At 41.6% G+C, this 14,588-nt stretch overlaps 1 protein-coding gene across 5 annotated transcripts in view; it reads left to right on the top strand.

Moving 5' to 3' along the window:
- mctp1a (multiple C2 domains, transmembrane 1a) overlaps positions 1-14,588 on the top strand; it is a 195,878-nt gene that overhangs the window by 91,251 nt on the left and 90,039 nt on the right. For all 5 annotated transcript variants that reach the window (XM_017691126.2, XM_017691125.2, XM_037531321.1 and 2 more), the window contains exon 3: positions 14,440-14,582. In XM_017691126.2, the coding sequence (XP_017546615.1) occupies positions 14,440-14,582 (143 nt within the window). The remainder of the gene's footprint in view (positions 1-14,439; positions 14,583-14,588) is intronic.

Below are 14,588 nucleotides of genomic sequence, written 5' to 3'. Positions count from 1 at the left end.
TGAACTTGTGTAGGATCATATGGCTGTGTTTGGATGAATCTGGCTGTTATCACTCTTTGTTCTATTATTTCAGTCTGATATTTCACTGTCAGCAGGTACTAAAGAGGAGCTGATAAGTGAATGGGCTCTTGGATGTGTGTTTGTGTGTGTACATGAGTTAAACCAACAAAGTACTGGGTTATAGTGATTAATATGACAAAAAACAACACTGTGATACTTGGCATATTTACGATACGTTATGTACCACAATATTTAGTTGTTTTCTCAAGTTTAAGAACAAATTGAAACAGAAAGAACCCCCCCCCCCCCCCCCCGCCAAAGTTCTAAAAAGGTAGGGATGCATGATGATATCAGAATCATATCGGTATTGACAGATATTTGCTTGAAAAAAAATGACAGGCCTCAGACAGATGCTTAGTTTTGACCAGCGTTTCAAACTCTTACCTTATTTGGTGAATTTATTTGTTATATTCAGAAAGAATAGAATGTTTAACCTCTTTCTGCAGGCCTCATAGTGACCTTTCAGCCAGCAGAATACTAACCCAGGAACATAAAAACTTTGAGTATAATAATTAACAAAAATAAAATGTTTTAGAAGGAAAATGGGAACAAACAGGTAAATAATTGGATATCATAATAAAATGAAATAATTGCGTAATGAGTTGACTTCTCATAAGCTACCTTTTACTGTGTAGCTTATTCAGTTACTATACACTGGTTGTTCTTTACAGACTCTCTGTAATTGGCCTACGTCTATCTTTTTTATGATGCATGCAGTTGTTCAGAGTTCTAGAAATACTGAAAAAACCCATGATATATGCAAATATATGTATTTTGTATAATATCTAACAATAACAGTTCATCATTTTGCCTACTCCCCATACTTGAACTGTTTAAAATTTAATGTAACATTGCCAGCTCAGTAGAAAGAGAAAATCCTTTATATGAGAATTTGTATTGGACCCATCTTCTCAATAGTAACTTTTGCTGAGTGCCAGAGCTAGGGGCCATTGCTGGGTCTCTAGAGGGCCTGAGCTAAGTATCGATGCTCTGTAGGGATCATAGTGATCTCAGCTGTGTTCCAAGTTCCAAATTTCTTTCCAATGAGACTAATCACCCTGAACAGTGACTCACTAAGGGAGTTGAATTGAAAAATTTTAGCTTAATTATGACTTAGTATGCATTATTCAATGACCTTTTTATAGCTCTCATGGCCTGTCATGATTTTTTGGGTAGCCTAATTATAAATGTTCGGAGAAGAGTTTTTCATTCTAGTGAGATGATAACTCATTTGCTTTTTTTGTTTCACATTTGTTTCTTTCTTTATGTATTTGTTAGTTTCATCTAGAAATAACTGACAATGTATGATTTCTCACAAAATACTGCATTAGACTTAATTTCCTCAACCACAGCATGCAGTTATGTCCTCGTTTAGTTTTTCATGTCATCTCGTATCAGAGTTCTCATCACACTCAAGTTCAGTCATGCAGAGTCAATCAGTTTCTCAGATGATTTTTGTGTTGTGGCCTGTGCTCTAAATAAGCAGGGCTATGTCTTTTGTAAGTGATCAAAGGGGCTCCTGGCTTTACTCGCAGATTCTTCTAGAACACAGTAACTCAGGACCTGAGATAGAAGTATCCATCTTCATTTTCTCCCTTGGAGTGGTGTGTTTGAGAACAGGGTGGCAGGGTAGGGTGGCAGGGTGTGGTGACAAGAGACATGCCCTGGGTCAGAACAGCCTGATAAAAGTCCTCTTTACCCTTTCAGACATAATTAGAACTTAGTGACCACAGATCCAGAGGCCCTAATGTAGGGGGAGAGGAGGAAGACACGTAGTAATGTGGGTAGGAAAGTGCGTGCACCAGGATGGTTTGTTTGTTGGTGAAACTAATGCATGGTCAAGTGTGTGTACATGTTATGCAGGTGTCTTGTGTGTGCATTCTTTTGAATGTGTTTTGTGTGCTACATTTTCTGATTTTGAGAACAAGGGGAATAATACAGGTAAAATACAATAAAGAAACAATAAAATGGTAAGGTAGTCCATAATTTGTAGGTAAAATGACCATTGAGGGCAGGTTACTCTTTTTCCACGAAGTAGTAAACATGTATTTAACAGAAAATAACCCAGGGGCCGCAACAACTAACTGCATAATATCAACTTGCTTTCTGTTTTTCAAAGTAATCTGCATGATTATTTTTCTGCATATCCAGTTTGTCTTCGAACATTCTGTCTTAGAAGCTGGCTGCATTTTCTGCTTCGATCCAAGAGACCCAAACAGTTCAATAATGTCTGGACTCTGGGGTAGACAATTCTGAGAACACCAGTGACTTTTTTGTTTTATTTGCAAATGTTCTTCTTCTTTCTTGTCTGTTTTCTTTTTCTCTGTAACATTTACAGATACACATTCTTTCAGACCCATAGGTGGACAGAAACACCTCCAAATCTTTTTCAGACCTGAAGTAAGAGTGAAACTTGATTTTCTCTTTTCATCTCTCGGAGATGAAATCTTTAAGTGCTGTTTATCTGATTGCAACCATTTTGGTGGTCTCCTATATCATACATAGTTGTTAGTTTCTATATCATTTTTAACGTTAAACTCCTGTCCAGATTTTCCTTTCACCTACTTTATGCAAGTGGAATCTTATATCTGATGAAAAGTAAGCAACTTTTACTTGATATTTAATGTTGGTCTTGACTGGAACTTCAACTTCAAAAAGGGAGGTCTTTGACTTTTGATCCATCTATGGGACACATGTATGACTCATTTTTCTAACAGCATAATAAACAAGTGCATGTTTTGTGTACACTGGTGTATGTATGTATGTGTGTGTGTGTGTGTGTGTGTGTGTGTGTGTGTGTGTGTGTGTGCGTGTGTGTGTGTGTGTGTGTGTGTGTGCATTTATTCACATACTCACATTCATAACATACAATATTGACGTCCTGGATGAATTGGCATTTCCCAGCCCATTTTTCCAACAGTCCACATATATCATCCATAATGAACACAATATCAGGCATTCCATGGGTTACTCCATCTGTGAATTCAAATGAAGTGTTTTCTGTGAGTGAACTGCTGGCTTCCATGAAGATGTCATCACATATGTGCATCAAGCTTGTTATGAGCTGATTACCGAGCATTTTACTGCAGGATATCCTATTGCTTCCACTAAATGTAACTCAGATTTGTTTAGCTTGTATTGATTTAAAGGGTCATCGGGGGGCCCTGTATGAGTTCAGAGAAAAGAGAAGCACTTCGAGTGTCTGAGAGAGCAATTTGTTTCAAGACAGTGTTGCACTGGACCTGGACCTGACTGTTAATACAGCTATTACTAAATGAATTGACTGAACATTAAGCATTTCCTGAAAGCCTTGGAGAATCATGTTTTATTAAACATTCAAGTGGCCAATATTGCCACACCTTTAAGCATCACAGGCCTGCGTCCTTTGTGTCTTAGCAATTAGCAGCTAGTTTACAGCTACTTTTGGTATTAAACACACTGTGCCTCATTTATTTGCTCCTGAAACTGTGCCGTACATTACTTGATGAGCTTACAGGTTTACCATTTGTATACACACTTATTTGCCCTATCCCTCCATGAAATTGAGGCCATATTTCTCTCTTCTTCAATTCATTATTCAGGAACCATTAGCTGGGCTTTCCAGCATTAACTACTCTGATGTGGCCCATTAGATGAGCAGTTGGCTTGTATACTCTTCTTTAAGACTGACAGTGTGTGGAAGAATGTCCTAGAATCATTATAGTACTCAGTGAGGGGCATAAACCATATGCTTTTGTCTTAGGTATGAGTCTCAGTAGTCTCTGTTCATCTTAACCTCTTACCTGTGACCAACAGTGTCCACTTAATGCTGTCTGAGTAAATATAATAGATTCTGAGAGTTGGAGCAGAGGGACTGGCTAATTTATCTGCTGTCTACTATCATGTAGCCTTCATGAAGTTTTTGCTGGCTCCAGCCCATCCAACACATTCCAACACATTGCTGAGATTAGTCTGGGAGAAAGGATAGAGTGCTGAACTCTGTTCTACTACCAAGACGCCTTTAAATATATATATATATATATATATATATATATATATATATATATATATATATATATATATATATATATATATATATATATATCCACACAAAAGTTTTGCTAACTGACTTGCAATATGTGTTTTGAGTGTTACCTGATACATTGTAAAGAAGGAAGAGACAGGCCACTGGCTGAAAAATTTATAGGAAAGCTTGTCACACTCAACATGACGTCTGTTCAGAGGAAAGTCCCACTCGTCAGTAAAAAGAGCCACTCAGTTTGCTGATAAAGCTACAAGCAAGAAACCCCTGTCTCTTTGTGGAGCATGTGCATGAGCAGTAACCACAACAACCTGAAAAAAAATGTTTTGTGGGTTTTTAAGCCAAAATGGCAATTTATTTAGGTGATTTTTTCAGATTAGAATGCTATTATGGCTTATAGTTCTGTAGAGATAGGAGCCTGGTCTTGCATGGGCAAAAATAACTGTCCAGATGTATTGATGAGATGGCTGCTGAGTGAGTAGACTTTCCTTTATGCACTTTAGTTGTGGTGTTTACTTTTGGTGTTCCTTGCTAATCAGTAAAATTACTACAAGTCACTATTCTGCAGGAACATGACCCCAATTCATATCTTTTGATGACCTCTGGCATAGACATATATTTCAATTCATCAGTAACAAGTATTGGTTGAGATATTGATCTTTCTTGGAAGGAGTAGATAAAAATCCACACTGAAATAATTATTTAAATTTATGTCACTGTTTATTATGGTAAAGATGGAGAGCCTATTTTCTGCCTATGTCTTTTAATCTATATCCTGATCCTCAGAGGATTTTTTGTATTGTTGGTTTTGGTCACTTTAAAAGATATGCACAGTTATCATCTGCACTAGGGCAGGATGGAGGTGTGTTTCAGTTGGGGAGATATATCATTGTGCCAGTGTAAGAGATATAATCTTATCTTATTGCTGAGAGCAGTAACACACTGCCCCTTTGTGGCTGTGTAAGGTATATGAGTTCCAGTCCTCTATGACTGTTTAAATGATAACTAGTGTAGATAGGCCTGTCTGTAATTTTGACATCAGCATAACAAGCAAATTTTTATTTTTTTTTCTGGGGTACCTACAGGCTTATGCAAAATAAATGAAAAACTTATTAAGACCAGTTTATTGCCACAATGCAATTTAAGTTTGAGAACACAAATTTGAAATATTGGAATTTCACCTTATGAAACCACAGTAACTTCTACAGGCTGTAAACTGCATGTTAAAATAGTCAAGACTATTCTTCTGTGTACCAAATTGCGGAGGTGCTCATGTAGATGAAAAATTTTAAAAGGACCGTTAAATTAATTTCATTTTTAAAACTTTTTTAAGACCTGCAGATACCCTGGACTCACCAAAAGATGCCTTGTGCGTAGTGAGCAGTATAGAAATAACTTCAGGTTCTAGTATATCAAGGGTGTGCTCTCAATCTTAGCTGTGAATGCTGGCATGTGTACTAAGCTGAAAAAGGACATTGATATCTAGACTAGACCTGTGGTGTCGTGAATTGCTGTTTCAGAGGCAGCACACACACCAATGCAGGAACCATCAAATGAACATACACTGTTCAGTTCTGCTGGTGTCAGGCACAATATAACCTACATGTATGAAGGATGTCTATATTGCAGCAAATTCTTGCAGATTGAAAAAATGAATCTCTTTTTCCTTCTTTCTAGATCTTTCTTTCTTTTTCCCTCTTTACTGCTCTGTGACACCTGAATGACACCTGTGCAGTTTTTATTAAAAACATATTTAAATGAAACACAGTTACTTAACAATGTGATACTAAAAATGTTATTTAAGCAGCTGCTTTAGTTGAGTGAGCTGTAATTGTAAGTAGCTGGAGTAAGAGTGGAGTGGGAATCAATGCTGTGCTTAAGGAGAGTACCTACGGGGAAACTTGAGCTGATTCATTGCTGGGACATTTCTCTGGATTTTGCAGGATCACACTGGTCTGTGCTTTAAACTGAAGTCTATGAAATGTGATGGAACAATGGTTAGTGAATCGATTGTCAGTTAATATTTACACCTATGAACGCAGCTGTTATTGTTCTTTTTCTGAAGTCTAGAGACAGTAATCAGTAATTTACTGTTTAGCTGAGTTAAATGGCTTTTTTGGTCTCACTCATGACATTCATATCTGCTGTCTATAGTAGAATAGCCTTGTTTTCTAAAAAAGCATTAAAATGAGCGATTTTCAGTTGAAGCATTTCACTTAAGATGAGCGCCTAAAGTAGGCTGTCATGTTCAAACTACTCATACACTTGCGAAAAGTCTGTTTAGCTTAAAATGATAAGGTAAAAGATTTCTGTGTGTATACATGTTTAATACACTATAAAAAAGTTAAGTAAATGCACTAATGGATGCACTAATACATGTCCCAGAGGCCCTTAATTGGATTCAGGTCTGGGGAACGTAAGGGCCAGTCAATGGCATCAATGTTTCTATCATTCAGGAACTGCCTACTCACTCTGGCCGCATGAGGCCGGGCATTGTCCTGCACCAGGAGGAACCCAGGGCTTATTGCACCATCATAATGTACCACTGGAGGACATCAGGCCCTCATGCCACACTCATTATGTCTGTTTGATAGTCTGGTCAGAAACATGCACACCAGTAGCATGCTGGAAGTCATTTTGTAATGGCCATGGCAGTGCTCCTCCTTTTCCTCCTCCCACAAAGGAGCAGATACCAGTCCTACTGCAGAGTTGATGACCTTCTGCAGCCCTGTCTAGCTCCCCTTGTGTAACAGCCCAGCCACGAATGGGCTGCAGGAACCGACAAGGACAGTAGCAATATGCAAAACTAAAGAAGAATTAGTCAGGAATGATAGAGAAAGAGTAATTGTTTGTGGGCACTACATACAAAACCAAAAATCCTTCCCTTTTTTGGGGTTTGTCTTGCTGTTGCCTCTCCAGTACAGCTGTTGTCACCTTCATTTGCACCAAAGCATCTAAGAATATGAAATCACACAATGTGCATGTTTGCTGCATTGCCTAAAATAACAACTTAGCTTTAGAATGCTAAAGACATCTGAAATCTATTCAGTATATTGTATGTATTGCAAGAATATTAAAATGACCTGCCAATAGCATGGCACTTTCACCAGTAAAAATATGTAGAAGCAGGTTGAATAATCTTACAGTATGCTTAGAAGAACCTCATAATGAGAAATATCGAATATTGAAATGTTCTAATTTGCTAAGAAATCTTCTTTGCAGGGAGTTTTGGGCTACATTGGTTTTAGAATTGGATCAGATTAATGCTGATATCTGATCTGGCATTTTTTGATTATGTAAGGGGGAGCGAGGAGGCGGACGCATACGCGGAGATAAGCGAGATTTATTACGGGCAAATCCAGGGTCGTAGTCAGAACAGTCCAGGGTCAATGAGCCGACACGGACAGATCGAGGGTAAGACATGACGAAAACAACCAGAACCAACACAAACAAAGACCAGGTACAACGGTACAACGGTACAAAGATACAAAGACTGGCAAACGGAAGGGGCAAACACAGGGCTTAAATACACGGAACAATGAGGGACAGGTGATAACAATCAGGGGCGGAGTTACAAGACCAAAACACGAGCACATGGACAGGACTGGGAGGAGCCAACCGTGACAGAACCCCCCCCCAAAGGCACGCACACCGGGCGTGCCACACAGAACAAAAACAACCCAACAAAAAAGCGAAACCCAGAGAAAGACAAAACTAAACTAAACTGGCACAGACGCCAGAGCAGAGGCAGGAACAGAACCACAAGAGGCAGGAACAGAACCACAAGAGGCAGGAACAGAACCACAAGAGGCAGGAACAGAACCACAAGAGGCAGGAACAGAACCACAAGAGGCAGGAACAGAACCACAAGAGGCAGGAACAGAACCACAAGAGGCAGGAACAGAACCACAAGAGGCAGGAACAGAACCACAAGAGGCAGGAACAGAACCACAAGAGGCAGGAACAGAACCACAAGAGGCAGGAACAGAACCACAAGAGGCAGGAACAGAACCACAAGAGGCAGGAACAGAACCACAAGAGGCAGGAACAGACACAGACGGAGACACACAAGGCACAGGAACAGACGAAACAGAACGAGGACAAAAAAACGGAGGGAGGACGAGGAGGCACACCAAAAAACGACGCCGACCGAGAGACGACCGGAGACACAGGACGAGGAAAACAAGAACGAACAACAGACCACGCAAAAGACAGGGGAACAGGCACCAGGACAGACACAGGAACGAAAACGGGCACGGAAACAGAAACAGGAACAGAAACAAAAGGAGACACAGGAACGGGAACCACAACGGGAAAGGGAACTGAGACAGACACAACAGTAGGGAACAGGACAAAACCAGGGACTGAACAATGCAGAAACAAAGGAACGGAAACAGACACAGGAGGCACAGAAGGACCACAGGGAACAGGGACAGAAACGGAGGGCCCAGGGGGAACAGACACTGACGAGGGCGGGATGGGAGGGAACAAAGGGGATGTAACGTCCACGGAGGCAGGCGCGGGGCCTGCTGCGACGTCCACGGAGGCAGGCGCGGGGCCTGCTGCGACGTCCACGGAGGCAGGCGCGGGGCCTGCTGCGACGTCCACGGAGGCAGGCGCGGGGCCTGCTGCGACGTCCACGGAGGCAGGCGCGGGGCCTGCTGCGACGTCCACGGAGGCAGGCGCGGGGCCTGCTGCGACGTCCACGGAGGCAGGCGCGGGGCCTGCTGCGACGTCCACGGAGACTGGCGGCGGGTCCGGAGGCGCGGCGACTGGCGGCGGGTCCGGAGGCGCAGGCGTGCCGCGGGGTGCGGCCACGGGATCAGAAGCGCCGCGGGGTGCGGCCACGGGATCAGAAGCGCCGCGGGGTGCGGCCACGGGATCAGAAGCGCCGCGGGGTGCGGCCACGGGATCAGAAGCGCCGCGGGGTGCGGCCACGGGATCAGAAGTGCCGCGGGGTGCGGCCACGGGATCAAGCCTTCGGGCTGGGGGCCTCTGCTCCAACCTGGAGGAACACACAGATACTGGACCCACTCGGCCGTTCCCAATGCTCACTCGAGCGATTGGCAGCTCGCAGTGACGCTTGCGAACGAGCCGAGTACCAAAAAACGGGTCATCTGAATGCTCCTGCCGTCTGACACCGTCTTGCACTGCAGGTCGCTCTTCCCTGCAGTGGCGCTCAAGACGGGCAGACCCAAGGCGCTTACCTGAGCTCTCGTCGCCCGGACACAAGGCGGGAAGGCCCTCCGCTTTCTTGCGGGACCGACGAGACGCTCGTGTTCCCTCAGCGCCAGGGGATTTGCTGTCTCCGGCTTGGTGGCGTTGGGACACAGCGAACTCGGGCTGCTTTAAAACAGCCGGAGTTTCGTCCCAACGGAACAACCACATGCCGGAGTCTCGCTTACCTGCTGCGTCCTGTGGTGGCCAGTCTTTCTGTAAGGGGGAGCGAGGAGGCGGACGCATACGCGGAGATAAGCGAGATTTATTACGGGCAAATCCAGGGTCGTAGTCAGAACAGTCCAGGGTCAATGAGCCGACACGGACAGATCGAGGGTAAGACATGACGAAAACAACCAGAACCAACACAAACAAAGACCAGGTACAACGGTACAACGGTACAAAGATACAAAGACTGGCAAACGGAAGGGGCAAACACAGGGCTTAAATACACGGAACAATGAGGGACAGGTGATAACAATCAAGGGCGGAGTTACAAGACCAAAACACGAGCACATGGACAGGACTGGGAGGAGCCAACCGTGACAGATGAGATCAACCGAATACTAATTCCCATCAATATATCAGCACTGGTATTTTTGCATTCACTGCAGTAATTTACTTTGTACCCCAGTTTTTGCAAAACACTTATGGTAAATTATGTTGTTATGTTATGTTAAATGAATGCTAATTCTTGCTAATGCTAATATCTTGTCTATGATTTAAAGGCAGAAAATGTTTATCTAATGCTAATGGAATTTATATGCACAGTCAACAGCAGCATGGCACTGGAAAACCTCAGATCTATAGCCTCTATGTAGGAAGTGCTCAGGCATGTGGACTTTAATTTCATGCTGTTCAGCCTGCAGGATGGATGCTGGCTCTCTGCTATGTTTATAGACCCAAGCAGAGTGTTGAGTGGGAGCTGCTCTGTGGCGTACTCCGGCCATGTGCACATTAATTCTAGAGAGAAGAAATAGTCCCACCCTTTGACTCTGAAGATACACTAAAATCCACCCAACCGACATATTGACTAAACCTTCAGTAGCTAATAGATTTGTTGGAACACTTGCAGCATGCCTCACCACATCAATCAAGTAAAGCTGATTTACGATAAGTCTGTGGCCTCATACCCCACTTGCTTTCACCACCCATAATTCTGTTCAACATTCCCATCATGCATTTGTTCAGCAAACAACTGTCAAGAACAATAAGACATAATGCGTAGCGTGTCCCGGGGCCTACTGGCAGTCCACGGTAATGTTACCTTGTTTTGCCTCTGTCACACCTAGCTCTGGTGAGGATGGTGTAGACTGACATAAGGCCGTAGGTATCTAAGGAAATTTTGGTAGACCGAAATAGGACATTCTGTGCAAGTGTTTATTTGTGTAGTGAAAAGTTCCAAAATGTTTAGATATGCAAAACTTTACCAAAATAGAAAAAATGGAAAAATAATGCTATTTACAAAATGTATATAGTTTTTAGAAGATTTTGTCTAAAATCCTACCCTTCATTAATACAGTATTCTCACTGGGTGGTCCACAATATTGCCCTCTGTCACCTTTGAGCAATGAGAGATTAACTCTTTTAGTAGCCGGATACTGTGATTTCACTAATCTTTCCTGAGTACTGTTTTGATATTCTCTGTAGTAAGAAATATCAGACACAGCTCTAGTTAAACAGGCTGCCATTGTTTACAGATAGACCCGCAGTCCACTGCAGCCTTTAAATATGCCAAGCATATCAATGAACTGTAGCAGTGCACTGCATCATGATGCTGATGTAATGATGTGAGTTTGATGAACTGCTCTAATGGCATTATATACTTTAGTCAGAGGGTATGGAGAAGGGCCTGTGCAGGCTGAGTTATGATGAGCACAATGGGGAAGGATATGGAGGAAAGCAAATAGTACAGTATTGAATGGGGATTCCCTGTAGATAGTGGAGTGTAATTACAGTGCTCACACACACATAATGTACACACACATACACACAGTCATTTATTGCTTGCTCTGTCTGCCTCTCTGCACGTCATTGCACAGACCCTGGGGTTATTGTAGCGCTTGTGGAACGTGATCTGAATTTAAACGGATAGAAGTTGATTATCTGTTTCACAAACAGTGCTTTGAGTCTCCCAATTCTCACATTTGTCCTGGCCCTGATGTTTTCCCCTGAGAACTTAATCCAATAGAAGAGACATACCTGCCACTGCTGATTGGAGAGGCTGCATTGAGGATCAATCCATTTAATCTGAATTGGCCAGATGGAAGAATATGCACTAATAATGACCTTTTCTGGACCTAATAGCATTTTCTTTGGAACTGTGTTTTAATGTTTTAAAGGGTTCTGATTGTGCTCATGCTTACATCTTGTGATTATGATATGCCTTGCAATATATTAAAGTGCAGTGGTGGATATATTATGGTTAGACTGACCTGCATTACTATAACCAAAATAAATTGCATTTCAGATTGTAAGACTATCTTGATCTATCAAAACACCCATAGAAGCACATCTAAAACTGTGATTGGTAAGGATGCTCACAGCATGCACTAAAAACACTTTGATTGGTTAGATGGCTCATTTGCCTTTTCACCTCTCTGTGATATCAGTATTACGAAGGCCAGTATATTGTTAATGATTATCACACAGGATATTCTGCAGCCCTACCTTGTTCTTAAACATTTGTTTATAGTAGCATTTGTTTTTATCAGAAATGGTTTGAAATTCATATGTGGGTTTTTTTTAAATTATTTATAAACTTGAAAAATATTTAGCATTTTTCATTTGATAATGTGTAATGAAAGAGCCTTTTTCGCCTAAGAGACTGGCATGGTGGACATAAATCTATTGAAGGCTATTCAGCTCTGCATGGTTGAAATGGGCTGATAGTGACTAAGTAGAGAGTCTGGGCACTGCAGCTGAGAAAGTGGTCAGGTGACTGATGCAGCTGTACCACAAGCTGGGAGGCTGCTGTAGAGACAGAATTCCATCTACTGGCCAACCTCGTGCATCGCAATGTCTACAAAAGACAGTAGATTTAATTGGACTGCAGTCCTAGGTGTCAAAGCACAGCAGTTATTATTGTTTGGTAAAGGGGGTCCCTTCTCACCCCTTTTAACATATAACGATGATTTTCATGCTGTAAAGCACAATTTTGGAGATGAGCCTTAGCTTTTACATGTGTGAGAGTATGGCTATATATATATATATATATATATATATATATATATATACCAGGGGTTACGTCACAGTTACCTTAGGATGTTCTGTTCTTTTGAGAATGAGGCATGAGGAAGAGTGCTAGCCAATCACAGTGTGGTCCTGGATTATGAAGGTCATATGGCCATTATGATAAGTGTCGTTAATAACCTTCATGAAGTTTTGAGAATCCGGCCTGTGGTATGCATGGATGCTCAGTATGCTATGGTACATGCAAATTCACAACACAGAAGAAATGCATAGATTCTGCAGGACAACATCTTTTGTTTGATTTAGCTTATATTTCATATCTTACCATATATATCAACAGCTATAGACTTTGACTTTGTCCAATGTTAACTCATGCTTTCTTGAATTTGAAATAGAGAAATAAGGCTAATGTAGTAACAGTTCATGTCACCTCAGCTTGTACTGTTAGCTACATTAGCTTTGTAGCTTCAATGCAAAACTAATGAAACAAATTTCAGAACCAAAAATGTCTTGGCTGATCAACTACATTTGGTGTGAGAGGGAAATTTTGTAAATTATGCTATTCAGTGAGTCATACCATTAAAGGAGAAAAGTAAATTAAAAAGCAGCAATAACTGCTTTTTGCCTCAACATTATAGAGTTCAGCAGGACATCAATGAACATACATTCAAGTTTCAAGTTTATTTGTCATGTAAGGACATTTATGCTTTTAAATGCATGTGGTGAGGCTCAGATAATCACTCTACAGAAAGTAAATAAGTAAAAGTGAAATATAAAAAACAAAACATATAAAAAACTGAAATATATTAAATATACATAAAACATAGAGAAAATATACACAAAATATAGAGAAAATATACATTTTAAAGTCTCTCAGTGTTATTGTTATTTAAAGTGACTTAGTGATAAAGTGTTGTTGTCCATAACAGAGATAAGGTATAATAATAATGCTAACAAAGTGACTGAGTGAAATGGTAGTTGGGGAAGGACCTGCAGCTTCACAGCGTGTTCAGAAGCCTGACAGCCTGTGGGTAGAAACTGTTCATTAACCGGGTAGTTCTAGCCTGTATGCTGCAAAATCTGCTGCCTGATGGCAGGATGGTGAACAGGCTGTGTGCTGGGTGATGCTGTCTGACTGGATCTTTTTGATTTTCCTGAGGCAGCAGGACTGGCAGATGTCCTATAAGGCTGGTAGCTTGTTGCCTGAACCAACAAATTCAGGTGTAGAAGCTTGGAAAAAAGTGACAGTATATGGGCATATGAGACATCAGAGAGACACTCTTTCTGATGTGGACCTTGGTTTGCAGCTTTTTTCCCCAAACCAGCTGTGAAATTGGTGCAGTCACATGACCTGAGTCTATAAGCAAAACATCACTAACCCTTGTAACCTCCATCAGTACCATCAACAAAATAGGAGATGCTGAAGCGAGAGAGAGAGAGAGAGAGAGAGAGAGAGAGAGAGAGAGAAATGTTACACTGCAGGATAAAGGAGAGTTTGGAATAGGATTAAAGAGAGATTGAGAAATTGAATTCAAAAAGAAATTTTCCTCACCTTTATCAAACAATAGAGTTGGTCATGGTGTTTTACAAGCAAAGTCTTTCACTCTCTGTCTATTTTTGGGTGAGAAGACAAATGCAGCATGTGATCTCTTCTGTCTGCTTTGATTGTTCCTTGTTACAGAATGAAACAACTCAAAACCACAGACAAAACAAAAGAAAACCCTGGACAGGGAAGCACAGCTAAAATCCTTCTGTTACAATACTACTGATCAGATCTGAGCATGTATATGATGTACTTTAGTAGAATACAGCTGGGGTTTGACATTGTGCCTTGTGTCAGGTGTAGGTGCCTCCATGATTCATGCTGCTATATACAGTACTGGGCCTGCTGGCTTAATGGATCGTTAATTCTGAGTCATTGTCCCCTGCTGCTTTTTATGTTTTTCTAGGTACTAGTGACCCCTATGTGAAGTTTAAGATCGCAGGGAAAGAAGTCTTCCGCAGCAAGACCATACATAAGAACCTGAACCCGGTATGGGATGAAAAAGTCAGTCTTCTGGTGGACAGTCTGAGAGAACCACTCTATGTCAAGGTAAAC

This window comes from Pygocentrus nattereri, chromosome 20 (genome assembly GCF_015220715.1).
Source record: "Pygocentrus nattereri isolate fPygNat1 chromosome 20, fPygNat1.pri, whole genome shotgun sequence".
NCBI lineage: Eukaryota > Metazoa > Chordata > Actinopteri > Characiformes > Serrasalmidae > Pygocentrus > Pygocentrus nattereri.
This window is presented reverse-complemented; position numbering and strand designations above follow the sequence as displayed.